A 21,434-nucleotide genomic window follows, 5' to 3' on the forward strand; every position below is an offset into this window, starting at 1 on the left:
GATATAAATGGAATTAAAATTAAAAAAAAATTATTGGGATTTATTGCTAACTCAATGTATAACAATAGGGTTACATCAGATCTAATCTGATAATTAAAAGTAATAAATTCTATGGCAGATTCATTCTGGATATAGCATATCAAGTCTGAATTAGGATTTTGCCATTTCTGTCACCATTCTAGATTTTCTATGGGCCTCATGTCACTCACTTGACTAAGAATATATTGGGAGGGGAAATTCTTGGAAATCAGGTTTCATGGGAAATCATATGGATCAACTAGTTGTTAGACAAGCCATTTTGATTTAAGACTGCATATGTGCTTTTGACTGATCACCTATGAATCCTTTGTAACAGGATTTAGTTCTCCTCTCCTGGGATTTGTCTGGTTTATCCTTCTGATCTACTCTGTGATTAACCATTTAATGTTAGCAAGTAAAAGAAGCTCTTCTATTCAGATTCATTGTAAGGTACCACCTGAACTCAATAATCTGATTATCTTTAGACACAGTATGTCAGTGGATATAGAGACTTACAGATGAAAATATTATTGCTTAAATTCATATAGATTGCATTATTCAATGTGCATTTTAAAAAACTCAGTTTCTCCAAATGCTTTTTTAAACACACACACACACACACACACACACACACACACACACACACACACATATATATATATATATATATATAGACACACACACGCACCACTTGTGAAGCAAGCAGTTTTTCAGAATTGGACTAACAACAATTATAACCTATTATGGATGTTCAAATATCTGGAGAGTCAAACTAAGCCATAATACAGTGATTTTTTTAAAAAAAAAATTGGCTAAAGAGCACTATATGAAAACAGTAATTTTAATCTGCCAACATTTACGGTTAGGCAAGGTGTATGAACTAAACCACAGAATCTAGATTAAATTGTTATAAGCCCAAGAAACTAGAAATCTAAACTTCCCCCATTAACTGAATACCATATGCTAAAGAGTGGACAAAGATAATTGGTCATGGTTTCCTTTTTTGATACTTTTTGTCAATTCACAATATATATGATACGTAATATGTAATATAATGATGTAGTACAACGATAAATGGAATTATTTTGTCACTATGTGGCTATTTATGAAAGTTTGTTCTCTTTGCAACACTGTATTATGCTTGCCTTGGACAGAGGGCACTTTAAAAATTTTGAGAACATGCTATGGATACTACTCCATGGGCATTTGTGAGCGCATTAATTCAAAAATCACTATTTTGTTTTAATTTGTTTCTATATACTTGTTTTTCTTTTAAAAACTGCAATACAATTTAACAGTTGTATTGTTAAGGAGCTAAAATCAGAACAAGAAGCTAAATTTTAGAAGCTAAATATCAGAACAAGTTTCCAGTTTAGAACCTGACAGAAATCTAGTGCTTGCAGAAGAGGCCTATTCAAGTTTTCTTTCCAGTTCCAAGTTTGAAGGAGGGAACCACCACTGATCCTGCTGAGAGATACTTGCCAGGCTCACCAATAACTACATAAATTGCAGAAAACCACAATTTCATTAACTGGACTAATATAAGCATGCTATCAAAAAAATCCAAAATCCTAACATTGTACTTTAGACTGATGTTCAAACCACTTCACTCAAGTAAGTACAGCTTATTGCTAACCACAATACTTCAATGCATTTTTGCCAAATCTGGTCTTTTGATCGGTATCCAAGCAAAATTTTCAACAATCCACTTTTAGGATTTCCAAACAATAATAAGCACTTACTTGCATTAAGGATTGTGCCATATGCAATTTATTTTCCTCCCACCTATTTGAAATTACTGTACAGTATGTATAATATTCCTTTTAGAAGGCTACTCCATGCATTTGTGATACACAAAAATGTGTACATAACTAAGGTTAAAACACTTTGTGCTTTTTACACTTCCAGGAATAAAAACAAAACTGATGCAACAGTCATGTTGGATCAAGAAACTTAGCATTTCTCAACTATTTTGGCTTTTTTCAGCCTGCCAGAATTTTTCAAAATGTGGTCCTGTGGGAAAACCCTGCCCTGAAAATAAATTGGACAAAGTCTATTTGTTTAGAACAATTTTTATGCTATTCTTCACAGATTCCATTTGTTTTGGTTACCTTGTTCTGCTACTTATCTTTGGAGCACACTAATTTATGACTATTTTATTAATGGAGACTAGGGTTATCTTCCTCCTATTGATGAAATCATGGTCAGTTAAGCCAATTACTGATCAAGGGACTCTGATAATGTTAAAATTATAACCTCGGCTTATTACTTTCCCCTTTGTGCCTTATAATGGCTATACCCTTTGCACCTGGATCTCTGGAGTTTATGTTTCGCTTGGGCAATAACTAGCAGCAAAAAAAGTATATGTTGTGCTACTATGTGAGACACACTGAAATAACCATGTTCCTATTTCTGACTCTGCAACATTGGAAGTATTGAATTGCATGCCTTGCAACCATCCCAATACACATTTCTGCCTTAGAGGACTGGTAGCTGCTTTAACCTAACCATTAGTCCAGTTTGATGCCATGTTAAACATTATAATAGATACTTAACTAAGCACAAACTATGCATTAAACTATAATTCAACAAATCATTTCACGCTGCAAAGTTTTCCTAATGGAAACATTAAAAAAGAATGCTTAGTTGAATAATGAAGTTAATGAGCCTATGAATGAGAAAAAGTATATGACAGAATTAATGCTAAAAATTAAGTTGAAAGGTATTTTATTAAGTTGAAAGATATTTTATAGTATGTACAATGGAACAATATAATTGCAGATAATATAGTCAAAAAGAGCTAGGGACAGTCAAGAGAGTCACAAAATGTAAAATAATTTTGACAGAAATAAAAATGTTGGAAGTTGCTAAGAAGAGATAAATAAGGGGTCTGTAGCAATCTGAAGGGAATTAAAAACTAAAGTCATCAAAGGATTCAGAATGAAACTGAAGTGAGAGTACTCTGGAAAGAGGATTTTAGAGACCTGTGTTGTAATAATAAAGATATATTAAAAAGTGGGATTGAAACAAATGCTGCATGTTACTTTTCAAGAAAAAATAATGAAAAGGAAATAACAAATATAGCAAGAAGGTTGAAAACCAAAATGGTTGTGAAAATAGTTGCTAGAACTAAAGAAAGGTTAAACTGTGAACACTGCATCTGTGCCTGACTGTTGGAAAAATACCAATATTATTTGACCATACAAAGGGAAGGTGGCAAAAGTAAATTGAAAACTGTTTAGTCTGTTGAATGAGCTTGAGAAAGTATTTGAAAGAATTCTGATTGAAAACGCACAACAGCTGACATGAGCAAAATTTGGGAAGTCAATACAACTTTATGCCTGGCAGGGATATACAGACTTGATTTTTGTTCCAGAGCAGGTAAATGAAAAATAGATTGATTTGGGGGGAATCAATCATTGTTCAATGAATAGGCTTGAATTATGGAATATATTTATTTTTTATTTAATCCCATTTATATCCCACCCTTCTTCGAAGACTCAGGGCAGCTTACAATCTAAAGCACAAATCAATGTGCTTAGCAATAGCCTTCATTCTATGTATATGCCTGCTTATTAGGGCTTTCGCCCCCCCCCAAGCGGCATTATTACAAAGTCAGCTTATTGCCCCCAACAATCTGGGTCCTCATTTTACCTACCTCGGAAGGATGGAAGGCTGAGTCAACCTTGAGCCTGGTGGGACGCGAACCTGCACTAATTGCAGGCAGCTGGTGTTACTTAAGGAGGCATTAGCCCACTGCTCCACCAAGGCTATTTTGCATTAAGAAGGTGGGTTGTTGAACGTGGAAAAGTAATATACGGCAAAAGTAAAGCATATATGATAACAAATGGAATTCTCACCTAACAATTTACTGCTGAGAGAGTAGACATTGTCCTCTGGCTTTTTAAGTTAACTTATAAGGAATGTTTGGAGTGATATTAGAAGTGTGTTGGTTGGGATATGAATGTTTGTATATTTTTATATGAATATTATGTTGTATTAAGAGATGACAATCCAATAATCTGGAATAAACATTAATTTAAATGCAACAAGGAGTATGGTTCTTAAAATGTTAATTATCGAAGTCCAAAGTTCTACTGTGAGGCAAATTACACATAGCTAAAAATCAGAGCAAGTAGATGAAATCTGTATCAAAAAATATTTATTAAAGTTGCAAAAATGGATGAAGAAGCTAAGTGTTACCGTTTTTTTCCATTTTTCTCTTTATTATTCTTTTTCTTAACAAAACCTATTTTGAAAGGGAAACAGCATAATGGGTATCTATGTATAACAATATAGAATAACAGCAATATTTTTACTGCTCTTATAGTAATAACATCAAAATCAAATACCACTATTTTATGATCTAAAGATGAAACTTTTAAACTAGTATTTAACTCACATACATTTTTTCTGGAAAGTTTTGGACTTTTGTTTCAGCTCAACTCCATGAAAGGTTACTCAAAAACTTTACTTCTTTCTTGGGAACTTGCTTCCATGCTAGATAAATATACAAATACGTTATATACAGTGTTTTCCATCTTCAAAATATATGATTTAGCTTATCACCACTGAAAGCATAGTAAGTGCAAAAGACACTGATTCCTGTGTCTACGCTAACATGACGTTTAGTCATGTGAGAAATATTTTGAAACGGAATCATTCCAAGTGTGAAAGAAGCTTCCTCAAACATGTTGATTTCAGTTCAAATTTGAAGCATTTGTTACATCCTTATAATTTTTCAGTAAAACAGGAAATTGGATTTCACTGGCTGAAGGTTACAAATTAAGTATCTGTTTACAGAAAAACTGTATTAATAATAAATTATCACCTTTCTCTTTTAGGAATTATAAAGTATGCATTCTTCCCCAAGAGTAATTATAAAATGGAAAAATTAAAAGAAACCGATCTAATTTAATCTATTTATCCTGTATATTAAGAGCAGACTATCACATCTGCTTCTACTTTTCATGACTCCTTTAAGATCTGTGAACCTAATTCAGCAGCATATAGTTTGTGTGATTTTTACAACTGCTAGACAACTAGACAACTAGATAATTCAATGAAAATTTCATTATTAGATAGCATCATCTGGCTATCACTGGTAATAAATCACCAATGTATATAGGCTTTGTACTTACACATTAGTGAATAACTAAATCTATAAATCATTACTGTCAAAATGTTTACTAGATACTATATTATGACTATCACAAAATCCTTTAAGTATACGGTACAGTACAGGTGAAGAAGTAACTGTGCTCACTGAATGAAAAACTCTAAAGGCACCATTCAACAAAACCATTAACCTTTAACCATAGTTTTAAAATGTTTGACAATTTTGAACTTGCACACATTGTAGCATCTTAAACCTCTGAGCATCAAATATTATTCAGCATTAACTTTTATTAACCATCCAAGAAATAGGTTGGTGTTTTTTTTAAAAAAGATTAAGTTGAAAATAGGAAATTTTCCTAAAGAGTAATTATCATTTGTTTTAAATAATTATGAGTATCTCACCCAAATATTTACAGAAGGATTATAGTATAAAATCAATGAACTAAGGGGAGAGCAAAACACTGCCTAACTTCATATTATACCAAGCCATAATGTGATTTGCATGTTGCTTAGCAGAATGTTCTGAAACTTTGCAAACTTATGTATGACATGTAAATCCAGTCAGTAAACTTAATTGAAAGGATACCATGGTGTTTTCACACAAGATTTCAAGGGTGTGTGATAACTGTAAATTTATCACATTCTTAAAAAGATCCCTTGCTGCTGAAAATAGCAGTCAATATAGGAAGACACATCTTGTTTAAAATGTGAAGCAGCATAATGTAGTAGAGACAGAAAGTGGTGTTGGCAGCGCCTATTTAAAATTACCCTACTTCAGACACTTAACAAATCTTTCAGCTTTCTTACCCACTAATACCACGCTCTCAACCACCCCAGCTCATTTTAAAGCAGTTTCTAATTAGGATGCATAGGATTTTGTCCAATGCTGGATACCAGATTAGCTGGAATACAAATATAAAAAAGTACCTATATAAAAGTACAGCTATGAACAGAAATTCTGCCCTTCCCCTGTTATCTAGCATCCGTACCAAACAATTCGTGGATGAGATCACAAAAGACTCATCTGTAGAGCTATCATTTGTTTCCTTTGGAGGGCAACTATCTCTTTCGTAATATACTGTGCATTTCAAACCTGCTAAGATTGTTTCCATTGATTTTAACAACTGGCAGACTTCGTTTTCCAGAAATCTGCTCTAAGCTATATTACATTACATGCGCATTCATCCTAAACGATTTGAAAAGATGCCTTTGACAAAAGATATTTTGTAATCATTTCAAAGAACCCATAAACATTTCCTTCCGGAATCTTTTATACGCGGAAAAAAATATAAGAATAATGCAGGCGCAGATGTTATCCAGGAGCGGGGGGGGGGGTGGGGGTGGAAAATCTCCCACAGGGATCTCTTTAAGGTGTAAAGCTATGCATCTTTTTGAGGTAGGGCTGCTTACGTTCAACCTACAAAGCAAGGCGAAAGCAGTATCTTTCCCCACCCACCCACCCCCCAAAGAAATCATGCACACGCCCTTCCATTTATGCGTTAAAAAGAGAAACCCGACAGCTCGCAAAACTAATCGGAATTAAACGAACAAAGGAGAAACGGTACAGTTTGCAAAGGGGGGGGAAAGGGGGAAGACGACGACCCGACCCAGAACAAAACGGCCAAGCAAAGCAGCGGGCGCCCCTTCCCTCCACCCATCTAGCCGCGTCTTTTCCAGAGGGGGCTGCCGGAGCGTGGCGGGGGCTGAAGCCAGGAGCCCGAGACTGAGGGCGGGGAAGCCTCCCCTCCCCTCGAGAGAGCGCCCGGGGGAAGACTGGCTAACACACACGAAGGAGGGAGGAGAGGCAAAAGAGGAAGCGGATGGTGGAGTAGCTCCATCTGTATCCAATCTGGACCATCCCCCCTCATATTCATGCAGCAGCAGCAGCAGCAGCCGCCTCGATTGACTCCCAAAGGGACAGCCTTCCGCGGCCAGGAAATAGCAGAAGCCCGGGCAAGCCACCAAGGGTGGGTGGGGAACGAAGCAGGGGCAACCAGCGCCGGGAAAATGATAATCAACGACAGTACTAATATTGTCGCTACTAATAAAAAGTACGCCAGGAGAAGAGCTTTATGGTCGATTCATATGAATTGGGAGCATCGGCACGACATGTGGATCCGCCCAAAGGATGGAAATCGCTGCCGAGCCAAGCAAAGGACCGCGAAGAAACAAGACGACGCCTCGGATATGTTGCTTGCTCGCTCGCTGCCGGGCAAAAACACCCTTCCCCCCCCCCCGGCCCCGGGCAAAGGATCCCGCAGCATCACTTACTCACTCCCCTTCAGGAAGCCTGAAGCGCCGGCTCACTGATCCACCATCTTCTCCCACAGCAAGGGCGCGCGGGGCGGAGGGGAAAATCAAGGGCGATCGCTGACCCTCCGCCAGCCTACGTCGTCCCGCCTGTAGCAACCGCTTTAACGTTATTCCTACCATAAAGCGGCTAACGGCGCGGAACATGGGGAAGCTACTGCGCAGGCGCCGTCCCAGGGAGCAATATATACAAGCGGAGCGGGGGGGGGGGGAAGAGAAAGAATGGATTTGCCTCAGGACGAGGCCAATGCGCAGGCGCGTCCAGAACGTGAAGAAGCCGATTCATGCTGCACGAGCGTCGTTTTCCGGACTGAAGAAGGTGGAATTTGGAAGTTATTTATTCCTGTGTTTTCTATTGATGGCACGAACTAGTTAAGGTTTCGAAAGACTTAAGGATATAATCTTCCTTTTTTTTGGGGGGGGGCGTTTTCCTTGCGGAATATGAAAAGGACAAATATGGTTTCTCTTATGAAAATGCTTTGTTCCTCTCATCTTTGTCCGGGATAAGAATGAAAAGAACGCGCCCACTTTAAAGTAAACAAAATTTTATCATCTTGCCTTCACCCCCCCCCCTCCCAAAGAATAAAATCGCGTGTTGTTTATAATAGCCCGGGCCTCTTCGCAGAAACCAACGAACCCACCGTATTTACATTGTTCTCGCACAAAACAACAATTCCCAGAAAGCAGCGCGGCAAAGACTTCCCTCGACGTAGAAGGAGCGTTACGGCGTGTCGCATGTCGGGCGCGAGAGGAAGCCGCCTGTCTCTTACATTCGAGGCAGCGCGTGCCCCGCGACGGACGTCACTTGATTATCTGCGGGCATAAAGCGGTCTTCAAAGCGGGATTCGGCGAAGCGCCGTTTCTTGGTTGTCTAAGCAACGAGCCGCGAGATTCAGCGGAACTTCCCGAAGCGGTCCCTGGGGGTTGTAGTTGCTTCTTAGTCGCCGCGGCTGTTTCGCGCACGGCGAAAGGACCGGCGTTGAACTACAGAGCCCGACAGCTCGCGAAGAAAGCCTAGCAGTGGGTTACTTCTCACGCGTCCCAATGGAGGGAGTCCCAGAAACGGCCGGTATAGCCGGAAGAGTTGCGGCGTGCAGCCCGGCGGGGTCCGGTTGGGGCGAGTCTCCGGATTCACAGAATCCCACAGGAGAATCGGACTTGGCGCAGTCCCTGGAGCGGTATCACCGAGGCTTACGCGGTGAGGACGAAGAGAAGACGGGAGGGCAGTTTTCGACGGCTGTTTGAATTTGGGCTTCTCAACCTTATTAGCTTTGTACTGGTTTTTTTTCCGGAGCCGCTTCTTAGCTAGGTCAAGAGCCTTGGTGGAGCAGTGGGCTAATGCCTCCTTAAGTAACACCAGCTGCCTGCAATTAGTGCAGGTTCGAGTCCCACCAGGCTCAAGGTTGACTCAGCCTTCCATCCTTGCGAGGTAGGTAAAATGAGGACCCAGATTGTTGGGGGCAATTAAGCTGACTTTGTAATAATGCCGCTTGGGGTGTGTGTGTGTGAAAGCCCTAATAAGCAGGCATATACATAGAATGAAGGCTACTGCTAAGCTTGTAAGCCGCCCTGAGTCTTCGGAGAAGGGCGGGATATAAATGGAATTAAAATAAAATAAAAATAAAAATAGGTCGTGGGGAGAGAGCGTAGGCTTTATTGGAATAGTGTTGGTTTTTTTCCCCGGAGACGACGGCTTCAAAAGCAAGAGGAGGTCTTCCCCCATCCCTTGATTTGCCCGACTGGGTGAAGTGTGAAACTCTTGGCAGATGGATGTGCTCAATGACAGACGCTCTGAAATGAATTTGATTTTTTTTGGGGGGGGGGAGTGGGGGGATCATTCTTAGTCTAATTCAGGGGTAGGCAACCTCGGCTCTTTTATGACTCATGGACTTCAACTCCCAGAATTCCTGAGTCAGCTATGCTGACTCAGGAATTCTGGGAGTTGAAGTCCATGAGTCATAAAAGAGCCGAGGTTGCCTACCCCTGGTCTAATTTGAAAACCCGCACTGGTCAGCCTGATAAAGGATCTGTTCAGGAGAAGGGCAAGGACTACATGGCTTGCTGGTTCTACTGAATGATTTGACATATTTTTAGATTAGTTGTCTTAGGATGACTGACTGGTTTCATTAATTCATTGAATTATACCACGGTTGGCCAGGAGGTCAAAATAGCAGGAATTGCATGTAATGCTAAGCTCAATTGCTTCCAACCAGCAGCCAATAACTAAGCAAGCCATGTTATGGTTTAATGTGATGTGTGAACATAAGTCACTAATTTGGGGGGCAGTGTTTTGGTAGGTCATTTAATAGTTTTGGTCAGCTTGGAGACTTTCAGAAAGCAATAGCTAGCTTCAAGGTGTGCCATATGTATAAAAAGGCTAAATTATTTTTTCCACAATGAAATTAGTCTTAGTAGCTTTATTTTTTTTTTCATCAGACATAAGTTAAATCAGTGGAAATATTGAGGGTAGTAATTGAAGAGATTAGGACAAGTGTATTAAAGCTCAAACCAGATAAAAGTAGGTGGTATAATTAACTAGGGGCTAATGTGTTAGATGCAGCTCTTGATAACTATACAGATATACGCTTACATCTTGATACAGTATGTGTTTAACACAGGGGTTTTCAACCTTTTCACCGATTGTACCACTTTTAGGATATGGCAATATTTGAGTACTAGCTAGCAAGGTGTCAAAAACTTGACCAAAAAAAACCTGTTCAAAGTTGCAATTGCACTGAAATGACTTATGACCATTGTTCACACTTATAACCATTGCAGCATGCCTAGGGTCATGTGATTTATATTTGGATGCTTGGCAACTGATTCATATTTATGATGGTCATAGTGTCCTAGGGTCATATGATCCCCTTTTGCAACCTTTTGACAAGCAAAGTCAATGGCAGGGCTGCTGGTGGCCAAGTGCTAAGGCGGGACTTCCCTCCCTCCCTCTTTCTCATTCCCATCTCCTGAAGGAAGAATTTGACCCCCCCACACCATATTTTCCCTCTTCCATATATTCAACAAGGAAAAGCCTCCAGAGACAGAAAAGACAAGACATTGAGGGAACTAGCTTAAAAAGGTGCATTCCCCTTTAAGAATTAGCTACTGGTTAGAAAGGAAAGTTAAGGAGCGCAGCCAGCACTTAAGGAAGAAAAAAAATGTAAATAAGTACTGGCTGCTGGCTAAGGAAGCCTCCCCAAATGGCTCCATTCATAAGTAAAGAAATGCTGCAGGCAAAATCCATTCAGGAGAAAAATACTTCAAAATCCCTTGCAGCAAAACTTACATCTAACAATAGCAGAGCAATAGAAGCTAACAGAGCCATCAGCCAAATAGAAATTGCCAAATACTCCTTAAGAACACAAAGCCCACATTGCACAAATGCCAGAACTTCAAAGTCACAAAAGCACATAAGAATCCTTCCACTCTCCATCTCCCTCCCTCCCTCCCTCTTCTGTGCCTCACCTCCAGCCGATACTGCCTTTCTTCATTGCTGCCTTTCTTCATTCCTCATTAAGGGTGACCCCTCCCCCGCTGCATTTCTTTCCTCTTTGCTGCTGCCAGCACAGATGGCTGCCACAGCAGTTGTAGATCAGCTCGTGGCCGGCCTGCTTGATCTCCTGTCCTCTCCCTCCACCCTCCTCCTTTCCCTTCGGTGCAGCTAGAGTTCACTGCCTCCTCCCAAGACTGCTTTTTTTTTCTTTCTCCCTCTCCCACCCAAACTGCCTCTTTTTATAGCCTCTCCTGTCTCAGCCCCCCTCCTCCTTTCTCATCGGGGGTGAGCCGGAAGTGAGCCGGGGGCCTTTGCCTCGCCCCAGCCACTCTGCAGCTCTGGAGGACTCTCACAGTAAGTCTTGCCTGTTCTGGCTCATTCCCTCCCCCACTACACTTGGCTGGGCAGGGCTGCGTACCACCTGCCACGTGCTAATGTACCACAGGTGGTACGTGTACCACTGGTTGAAAGGCCCTGCTTTAACAAACTGTAGCTCTACCAAAGACATTTGAATAATCTCTTGATCTATCCATCTTATCCCTTGTTTGTGCTTATTTATGACAAGCATAATTATTTTTTCTACTCTTATTCACATCACCTGCCCAAAGTATGTAAATTTTGGCTTATCACTTCAGCTTAGCAATCAGCTTTTATATGATGGAGAATTTCTGTTCTTTTGGTATTTCTCCATATATAACTCAATATTTTGTAATCAACTGTGGATTCTAACAGATCGTATTTGTTGTTGGGGCCACTATTAGGTCTAGCATAGTTATTGGAAATTCAAATGGCATCTGACATATACTGCTTCTTGCTTACACACATATACTTTATGTCCGGGGTGTCAAACCGCCGGCCCACGGGCTGGTTGCATCATGTGGAAGCCGCACCCACCCCAGCTCTGGCAATGCAAAAAGTCGTGACATCGCAATATATCATGTGATGTGGTGAGTTTGACACCTGTGCTTTATGTTGTACAACATACAGAACTTATCCATAATTATGTCTTGGATAAATATTAAACCCGTTTTAATGAAAACCTAATAAGTGTGGTACTGCTCTAATACGTAGATATTCATACGATTCAGAGTTGTAGCTTGACTTAAAATTACAACTAAAATTACAACTAAATATCTCTTCCTATAGAGAGTGAGGTATATTCCTATATCTTTGACCATGCAACATTTTTTCATAAGATTTTTAAGACCTGAATCCCTTTCCAAACAGGAAAATATTATGTATTCAGCTTACACAAATAATATTTCATTAAGGATCTCATATGGACACCCATCTCACAAGATGGACTCTTGAGTAGTATACAAAAATAAATAAAAACAAATATATAAAAACAAATATAAAAAACATATAAAAATATATAAAAACAGTAATTACAAAATATATAATTAAAGCAGCAAATAGTGCAACAGATTCACAGTCTGAAGCTGTGCAGAGACCCTCCTAGTCACATCTGCCATCTTCTCCTTAAAAAGAAATTGTGAGTATAGGAGGACCATGAAGATTGAGCAGTGCCACCCTGTCCACCAAAAAGGGATACTGGATGAAAATTGTCCAATATAGTAGTGTCCAACAATGGTTTCTTGAGGAAGTCCTCTTTAAAAGGTGAAGGAACAACCCCATTATTCAAAGAAGAATTAACCACTGCTGGAACATATTAACATAATAACCCCTCTCCCCCCCCCCCCCCCGCAATGCTTTCACAAGCCAGAAGACGTATGGATCTAAAGAGCAGATGGCTGAACTCACTCTCTTAAGGACCTGTCCACTTCCTCAAGTTTCAAACCATTCACAAATACCTGCACAAGACTCCACCCTGGTTCTCTCCTTGAGACTTGCAACCAAGGCAGTATCTTAACTGCAAGTGAAGCCAAGTGATTTTGTCTGACAGAAGCTGAGCAAATTCCTCCGCACATCTTTGCAAAAGGTTGCCAGGGCCCTCTTTCCTAAGAGGACTCATCACCTGAAACAGAGTTGTGAGGTGCTAATAAGTGAAATGCAATAAGGGTGAAAAAGTACTGCTTCTTTACTATTTCGCTGCCCTTACCATCACAAGTAGGCTCTTAATTTAGTGTTTTTATTGAATTTATCCTCAATTAAGCACCAATAATGTTCTAGATATCTCTCTTTTTGTTTCATCTCCCTCAGCTCCTCTAAATCATGAGGAATAGTAGGATCCCAGAGAGGGGAGAGTTCACGTGGGTACTTTTTGATGCAACATCTCAGCTGCCCATTGTACCAAGTGACAAATAAAACTTTGAATGAACTGTGCCTCAGAATAACAGAAAGAACCTCCAGCTCCTTCTGAAATGTATCAGGGTCCATCAGTTGCCACAGGCAGACCATCTAATGCTGGCCCACAGGCCGGATGTGTCACACCAAAACCATGCCCTCCCCATTGCCAGCAATGGGGGGAAAATCACAATACGTCACAACACATCACGTGATGTCACGAGTTTGACACCCATGATCTAATGGGTCCAGTCTTCCAGAAGTGGAAAATGGCACTAGAGAATCCCACAGAAACCAGGGTATGATAAGGGAGACGCCAAGAGCTCTCTCAATTTCAGATCACAGTACGAACACCAGATCTGGAGTGTAATCACTGTCCTATGTCAGACTGAGATAGAGCCATGGGCGTCAGGGTGGCCATGAACTCCCAAGCCATCTCAGAACCCATTCCTAGAAAGGGCAGATTTTTTTAAAAATCCCATTTATATCCCGCCCTTCTCCGAAGACTCAGGGCGGCTTACAATTTAAAGCACAAATCAATGTGCTTAGCAATAGCCTTCATTCTATGTATATGCCTGCTTATTAGGGCTTTCACACACACACCCCAAGCGGCATTATTACAAAGTCAGCTTATTGCCCCCAAAAATCTGGGTCCTCATTTTACCTACCTCGGAAGGATGGAAGGCTGAGTCAACCTTGAGCCTGGTGGGATGCGAACCTGCACTAATTGCAGGCAGCTGGTGTTACTTAAGGAGTCATTAGCCCATTGCTCCACCAAGTCCTGCAGAACCATAAGTCTGGAGGACTTCTCCTACTAGCACAGAAATGGAGTCAAGAAACTCTGATAGGGAGGTTGCTATGCAAGAGGAAGTTAATTTAACAGCAGCAGTCCCAGCTGAACCCTAGAGCCCAACTTAATAAACAGGGTCTCACATCTGGTGACCTGTAATATAACACCACTGAAAGCCATAAGGGATTCCCAGATGACAATTACCACAACCTCACCTTTGTCCAAAATCTGGGCTGGTTCCACACCTGAAGCCCCATTGGGCATATCTCTGAAAAAGTATCCCCAAGTCCAGATCCAGCCAGGTTTTTGGTAAAAATGCCAGGTTGGTCCACGCATCAGTGATTCAATCACTGACAAGGGAAGCCTTATTGCAGATTGACCTGGCATTCAATAGGTGCAACTTTACATATACTCTTCTACTGGAGATGGTGCAACTTTATATGTTCTCTTCTACTGTATATCAGTATACGTCCTATTTTTCTTTTTTTAAGACCATAAAGTAATATATAAGCTAGGTAAAAGTGGTCTTTACATCCCTCTATTCTTATACAAAGGTATTTACTTTTTAAAAAATGAATACTTAGAAATTAATTGTATTGACACCAGGGCTCTAATTCTCCTTTGTGAAATAAATGAAGTAACCTTCAGTTGCTCCAAGAATCAAAGGGTTGTGTCCTGTTGAGTCAATGCCTTCAAGGACCACATATTTTCTAAATTTGTGTGTGCAAGTTAGGCAAGTTGTCCAGTGAAGTCAAATGGATATTAATTCTTAACATTGATCTTATAATCTATAGTTAGTCCTCAATTTACGACCAGCTGCTTAGTGACTGAAGTTACGATGGATCCCCAAAAGCTACTTATGCCCCAGTTCCAATGTTGCAACATCTGCTCTCCCTTCATGGTCACGTGACTGCATTTTGGGCACTCGGCAACTGGTCTACATTTTATTGTGCTTGTGTTTTATGTTGTTTTTTCTAGAAACCAACCTTTATTTCTGGTTTCCAGAAAAAACACCTCTTGCGAACAATGTGTTTGCTTAACAACCATTTTGTTTGCTTACTGACCACCTTAAACAAGGTCATAAAATCAAATATGGTCAAGTGATGACTACTTTACAACTTAAGATCATGTTTGCCAGGCTCAGTTATGATAGTAAATTAAAGACTACCTTAATTAAAATATTACAGCTGAAAATAACCCTGATATTGGAAACAAACAATCCTCCACACAAAGCCATATGCACACCTTAGTGTGATGCAAAATAAGGTTTTAGTAGTTTGAATATTAAATAACATAAACATATTTATAAATCCTATCATTTATTAAATACTTATTTGCAACATGAAGGCATAAAAATGTGGGAAAAGGGTAGAAAAATAGTTCATTAATTATCAGCTCATTCATTGGGCTACAAGCATACTCCACAATTTTCGGTCCACAGCTACAATCTCTGGATTCTTCCATTTAAGGTTGATATTTTTCAGATTTTCCTGAAATGTTTGGTGCCATGTTTTCTTTGGCTTTCCTCTTTTTCTCTGACCATCTAGTGGCATCCACTTGATTTTACTGGACATTGCTCCCCATGTGGAATGCATTTCCAGCAAAGTTCGTTTGTTCTGTCACTATCTCAGAGAGTCTTCAGGAATTACTTCTTTGTAGAATTTCCTCATTTGTAACATGGTTGTGATATGAGACCAAAGAATCCAGAGGCAATGTTGTTGGAAGACATTGATCTTGATAAGATAAGATAAGATAAGATAAGATAAGATAAGATAAGATAAGATAAGATAAGACAGACATGTCAAACACAAGGCCGGGGGGCCAGATCCGGCCCGTGAAGTGGTTTTATGTGGCCCGCGAAGCCATCCTGGAAACAGTGAGGGAACAGACCCCACTGCCTTGGCCCTGGCCCAGAGACCCTCCTTCTGCCAGAGACCCTCAGATCTGTCCCACTCCTGCCCAGGCCCCCATAGGCACCCTTGATGCGAACAATGTAGAGCTGGCCATGCCCAGCCAGTAGGCCATACGCACTCTAACCATGCCCACCCAGTAGGCCACGCCCACCCTGGCCATACCCACTTGGCCCCCTGAGGGCAACCGCAATGATGATGCGGCCCTCAATGAAATTGAGTTTGACACCCCTGAGATAAGATAAGATAGGATAAGATAAGATAAGATAATCTTTATTGACATTTTTACTATGGGCACAATGGCACACATCAAAAATGAAATTTAGTTGCCCGCTCTCAAAATGAAACACATACATGACACACACCTGAAACATACTATAACAACCTATGTATAGACCCACACCTCTACATATACATAACAATAAAATATTACATACTGTCCATCTTGAATATATAATGGAATATATAGTAATAATAATAATAACAACAATAATAATAATAATTCTTATAGATTTCTAGGTCACACTGGCATAGATGGCTCTGATCTGCTCATTATATATATTACTACCCTTGTCCTATTCTTTCTTTGCTCCTATGAATTATCAGGATTTCAGTTACTGTTGTCAATATTATGTGCCAAATAGATCCAAGCAGTAGTTGAGAGGGAAAAGTCTGCTATTGGAGCATCCAGGGGAATGCTTACTATAAAAAGTATATAATGATTTGTAGCTTTCTTTTCCCTGTAACAGATGAAGAGTACTTGAATTAAATACATTTTGGTCAGGCGGGGGATTGAACTAGTATTTTGTTCTGTTCTGTTCACCTCAGTGATTTGTACTTTGCTTTAGTGCACATATATTTGAAATGCACTTTCCACTCATGTAGCTTTCCAAAAGATCTACCTCAATAATATGGGGTCTGTGTCCCTCCCACCTTCCCTCCCCCTCTGTCGGTCCCTCTCTCTCTCCCCCCCTCCCTCCCTCTCTCCTCAAGATTCTGCTAGGTTTGTATCTGCTACATTGGGGAATTTTTAAATTAAAGAAACATCAGTTCTGCTAGCAGGGAAGGCTGGGCCTCCCAATTCTCTCAAGTTTGTCTTGCTCTATTGATTAAGAGTTTAATGTGCCTTATACTATTTAGAAATTAATAATCTGGCAATGATAATGGCTGGGCTCAAATACAATGCTAAGCCATAATGTGTTATTTTTGGTGATGGCTTTGTTTTGCAAATGCAATGCTTGTGGTTTGTAATTTTTAATTTATGTTTTAATATGTTCAGTTGAAATATACAGATAGTCCTCGACTTACAACAATGTTTGAGCCCAAAATTTCTGTTAAGTAAGACATTTGTTAAGTGAGTTTCGCTCCATTTTACAACCTTCCTTGCTACAGTTGTTAAATGAATCAATACAGTTGATAAATTAGTAACCCGGTTGTTAAGTGAATCTGGCTTTTCCAGTGAGATTGCTTGTCAAAAGGTCACAAAAGCTATTCACATGACCTTGGGACACAGCAACAGTCATAAACATAAACCAGTTGCCAAGCATCTGAATTTTGATCACACGATCCTGGGAACGCTGCAAAAGTCGTAACTGTGAAAAACGGTCCTAAGTCACTTTTTCCAGTGCAGTTGTAACTTTGAAGCTCACTAAATGAATTGTTGTAAGTCGAGGACTACTGTATTCAGTGAACCTTAGTTTATAAAGGAGAATATTTGTAGCTTAGGGTTGACGTTTGTAGCTCTGTGTCCTTGCTTGTTTTCTTGCAGATGTTTCATTACCCAAACTAGATTAACACCATCAGTGCTATTAAACAATACCCCAATCAAGAAACTGCCAAAGAAGCCAATAGTAAACAGCCCAATCAAAGAATCTCTAAGACCACCCTCACCAACAGGCAAGCCATTAGTACAGTATATAAAGTGACAGCAAATAGCACCCCTTACTAGCACTGATGATGTTACCTAGTTTGGGTAATGAAATGCTTGCAAGAAAACAAGCAAATTCAGAAAGCACCAAGGACCACCCCCCCCCCCCAAAAAAAAATAGTTAAGCAAACTAAATTATTTTTTTAATTTCTCCTTATTCAGTTTCTATAGATATAAAACTGTTGATAATAAAACTTATCTGTATTTCTTACCAAGTTGCAAAGAACCTTTTAATCATGATGAACTTTCAAAAATTATTATTTTTAGATCGTGCTAGTAAAAGCCTTGATCAATTGAAGTATGTCTTCCGTGAAAAAGATCCTGCCACAGGCGAAAGTGCAGCTACATTGCATCAGTTATTTCCTAACTCAGGCCATGACGTGAGTGAAGATAAAGCTTGGCAGGAGCTACAGTACAGCCATGCAGGTTTGAAATTTTCCATTTGATTTTTCCCCCCAAACTAGAGTTATCTTAGGTAAAATACGTTTTACTATTGTGTTATAGTTAATCAGCTTAAAGCATTATTACGTCAACAAGAAGAAAGGGGGAGTGAAATAGCATCCTCAAAGAAGAGAGGAATGTCACCCACAGTAAGTATTACCCTCTTTTTATCTCTTGTTCCATGACCAAATAATTACATGTCTATTTACAGAACAATATCTAAGTAGTATTTATGTTGTCTCATTTGATGAGTTATGTAGTTATTTAACAAGGCATTAGTAGGCTAGCCTGTATATAAGCTTTTGTATTTATTTTAAGTTACCTATTGTTAGTTCAGCATTATATATCTAGTGAATTGTGCACGATATGGCAAGGCAAAGCATAAGGATGAAATTGAAGAGAAAGGTTCTGAATTTATTTGCTTGTGTGGCATATGCAAGCATGTTATGGTCCTTTTAGTTGATTTTAACAGTGGAGATGTGATTCTGAATTTCCTGCAAGTGTTTTTGTATACACATACTGATTTTGAGCCATAGTGGTGCCGTGATAAGAATGCAGTATTGCAGGCTAACTCTGCCCACAGCCTGGAGTTTGACATTGATGGGGCTCAAGATTGACTCAGCCTTCCATCCTTCTGAGGTCAGTAACATGAGGAGCCAGATGGTTGGGGGCAATAAGCTGACATTTATAAACTGCCCAGAGAGTATTGTAAAGCACTATGGAGTAGTGTATAAGTCTAAGGGCTAATCCTTTTGCTATTTTGCACATGTGCATTTTTTCTCTGAATCATGCCCTTTAGTAAAAGTTGCAAAACTTTTTGAAAAATTAATCATTGAATCCATTGATCACTTCTGACAATTCACACGTCAAATCATTTTACTTCTGAGAGATGGAATAGTGCAGTTTTCTTCTGGAAACCTGCAAATCCAGTCTGATCAGAACCATAACTGGACGTAAAAGCATATGAAACATGTATGTGCTTTCTTTGTAGTAAATATTCCCTGTTATTGTTCAATGTCTTTTTCTGCTAAGTGTATGGAGATGCAAGGGTAAATACTACAAAATTTGCTTCAACTCTTTTTAAACTGATGAAGGGTTTTGCCATGTTAAGATGTTATTTATTGAGCACTATCAATTTATATGGTTTAGTGGAAGCTAATTAAAAATACTCCCCATTTATAAGTTTACTGTTTACTGTTTATTAAATTTGTATACCGCCCTTCTCCCGAAGGACTCAGGGCGGTTAACAGGGCATATATAAATAACAATACAAAAATTAAAAAGGAATTAAACAAATGCCCAATTAAAAGTTACAATAACAATAAAACAATATAAGAGACCCATTAAAAAACCCTACCATTCCCCATCAGGCCAGACCAGCTAATTCAAATAAGTGGGTCTTCAGCCCGCGCCGGAAGGAGCGAAGGTCCGATGCCATCCGGAGCTCAACCGGCAGTTGGTTCCATAACGCCGGAGCGCCCACAGAGAAGGCCCTCCCCCTGGGGGCCACCAGTCAACATTCCCTGCCCGGAGGCACCCTGAGGAGGCCCTCTCTGTGGGCACGCACGGGGCGGAGGGGAGTTGACGCCGGCAGCAGGTGGTTCTCGAGGTACCCCGGACCCATGCCATGTAAGGACTTGAAGATCATAACCAAAACCTTGAACCTCACCCGGAAGACAACTGGTAACCAATGTAGCTCGCGGAGCAAATGTGTAACATGGGAGTACCGGGAAACTCCCAAGACAACTCTCGTGGCCGCATTCTGTACCAGTTGGAGCCTCCGAGTGGTCTTCAAGGGAAGCCCCATGTAAAGAGCATTGCAGTAGTCCAGGCGAGAGGTCACGAGCGCATGAGTGACCGTACACAGGGCATCCCGGTCCAGATAGGGCCGCAACTGGCGCACCAGGCGAACCTGGGCGAAAGCCCCCCTAGTCACGGCCACTAGATGATCTTCAAGAGTAAGTCGTGAATCTAGGAGGACTCCCAAGTTGTGAGCCAAGTTATTAGACAGAAGGAAAAAGCATTAAAAGGTGCCTTGAAAAAGTGGAATTTTAATATAAAATTTAAAGGAGTCTCAAGCCTACTTAAGATTCCAGAGAGAAAGTGAGTTCAAAAGGATATAACAGATTGTTCGTCATAAATCAGTTTTATTTTTTCATTAAATTTCTATGCCACCCATCTCACTAATACCGTTGTCAGAGTCCTTTCCAGCCCTGGTTCTACAAATGATAAATGATGGTCAACAAGGTAGCTGGCTAGGCAGGAATGTTCTGACCAGTGTTTATTGACGGCAATTAACAGCAAATAACAGCAATTAACAGCGAATAACAGCAAATAATGTCAGCACTGGGAGTGACTTGCTCCCAGTGCCTTATATACAGGCAATCCCCTTAGCTCCACCCCCATCGAACCAGCCAGCATCCGGCGTCTGTCCCTAAAACCGGCATAGCTGGCCTCCGCCTCCCCCCTCCAGCATTGTCTCCAGCAGTCCAGCATGCAGCCAGGAGCCTCAGCTGTTCGGCGGCCAGAGAGAGAGCAGTCAGCATGCAGACGGGAACCTCAGCTGCTTGGAGGTCAGGCAGAGGGATTCCTCAGGCAAAGGGGAATTCCTCTCCCTTTCCCTTCCCTGAAATGGCAAGCCCACAGGGCTTGACAGGCGGCCCCTCTACCAGGGCTTCACCTGGAAAATGAGACACATATGATTACTCACCCGCTGTGGCGGATAGTTAAGGTAACCCCCCCTTTCCCAGCTTCCTGGGATGCTGTCGGTGGAACCTCCTCACCAGTCGAGGAGCCTGAACGTCTGCTACCCCCACCCATGAGGCCTCTGTGATAGGGTATCCCTTCCACCGCACCAGGTACTGCAACTGGCCTTGCCGGAGCCGGGAGTCCAGTATCTCCTGCACCTCATAATGGTCCCCCGTAACGGGCCCCGGGGCTTTTGTTACAGGCCTCAAGGGTGTCCCCTCTACCGATTTCAGCAGGCTGGAATGGAAGACCGGATGTATCTTCCCCAGGAACCGGGGTAGCTGTAGCCGAACGGCTAGTGGGTAGATGATTTTTGTGACCCGGAATGGCCCTAGGTATTTTGGTCCCAGGTTTTTGCATGGCACCCTCAAGTGGAAGTACTTGGTTGATAAATATACTATGTCCCCCACCCAAAAAGGTTTTTGGGCCGTC

The 21,434-nt window shown here is 40.8% G+C and overlaps 2 protein-coding genes across 2 annotated transcripts in view; one reads left to right on the forward strand and one right to left on the reverse strand.

The window, feature by feature from the left end:
- CEP170 (centrosomal protein 170) overlaps positions 1-4,490 on the reverse strand; it is a 97,083-nt gene extending 92,593 nt beyond the window's left edge. The window contains 1 exon segment of the mRNA XM_081316125.1: positions 4,425-4,490. The gene's annotated coding sequence lies outside the window, so the exon portion shown is untranslated.
- A 3,306-nt stretch (positions 4,491-7,796) lies between these two features.
- The window catches only part of SDCCAG8 (SHH signaling and ciliogenesis regulator SDCCAG8), a 139,689-nt gene continuing 126,051 nt past the window's right edge, over positions 7,797-21,434 (forward strand). The window contains 3 exon segments of the mRNA XM_081315960.1: positions 7,797-8,644; positions 18,081-18,239; positions 18,318-18,403. Coding sequence (XP_081172086.1) covers positions 8,491-8,644; positions 18,081-18,239; positions 18,318-18,403 — 399 coding nt within the window. The 5' untranslated portion in view covers positions 7,797-8,490.

The sequence above is a fragment of the Vipera berus genome (assembly GCF_964194415.1).
Source record: "Vipera berus genome assembly, chromosome: 1".
Lineage (NCBI taxonomy): Eukaryota > Metazoa > Chordata > Lepidosauria > Squamata > Viperidae > Vipera > Vipera berus.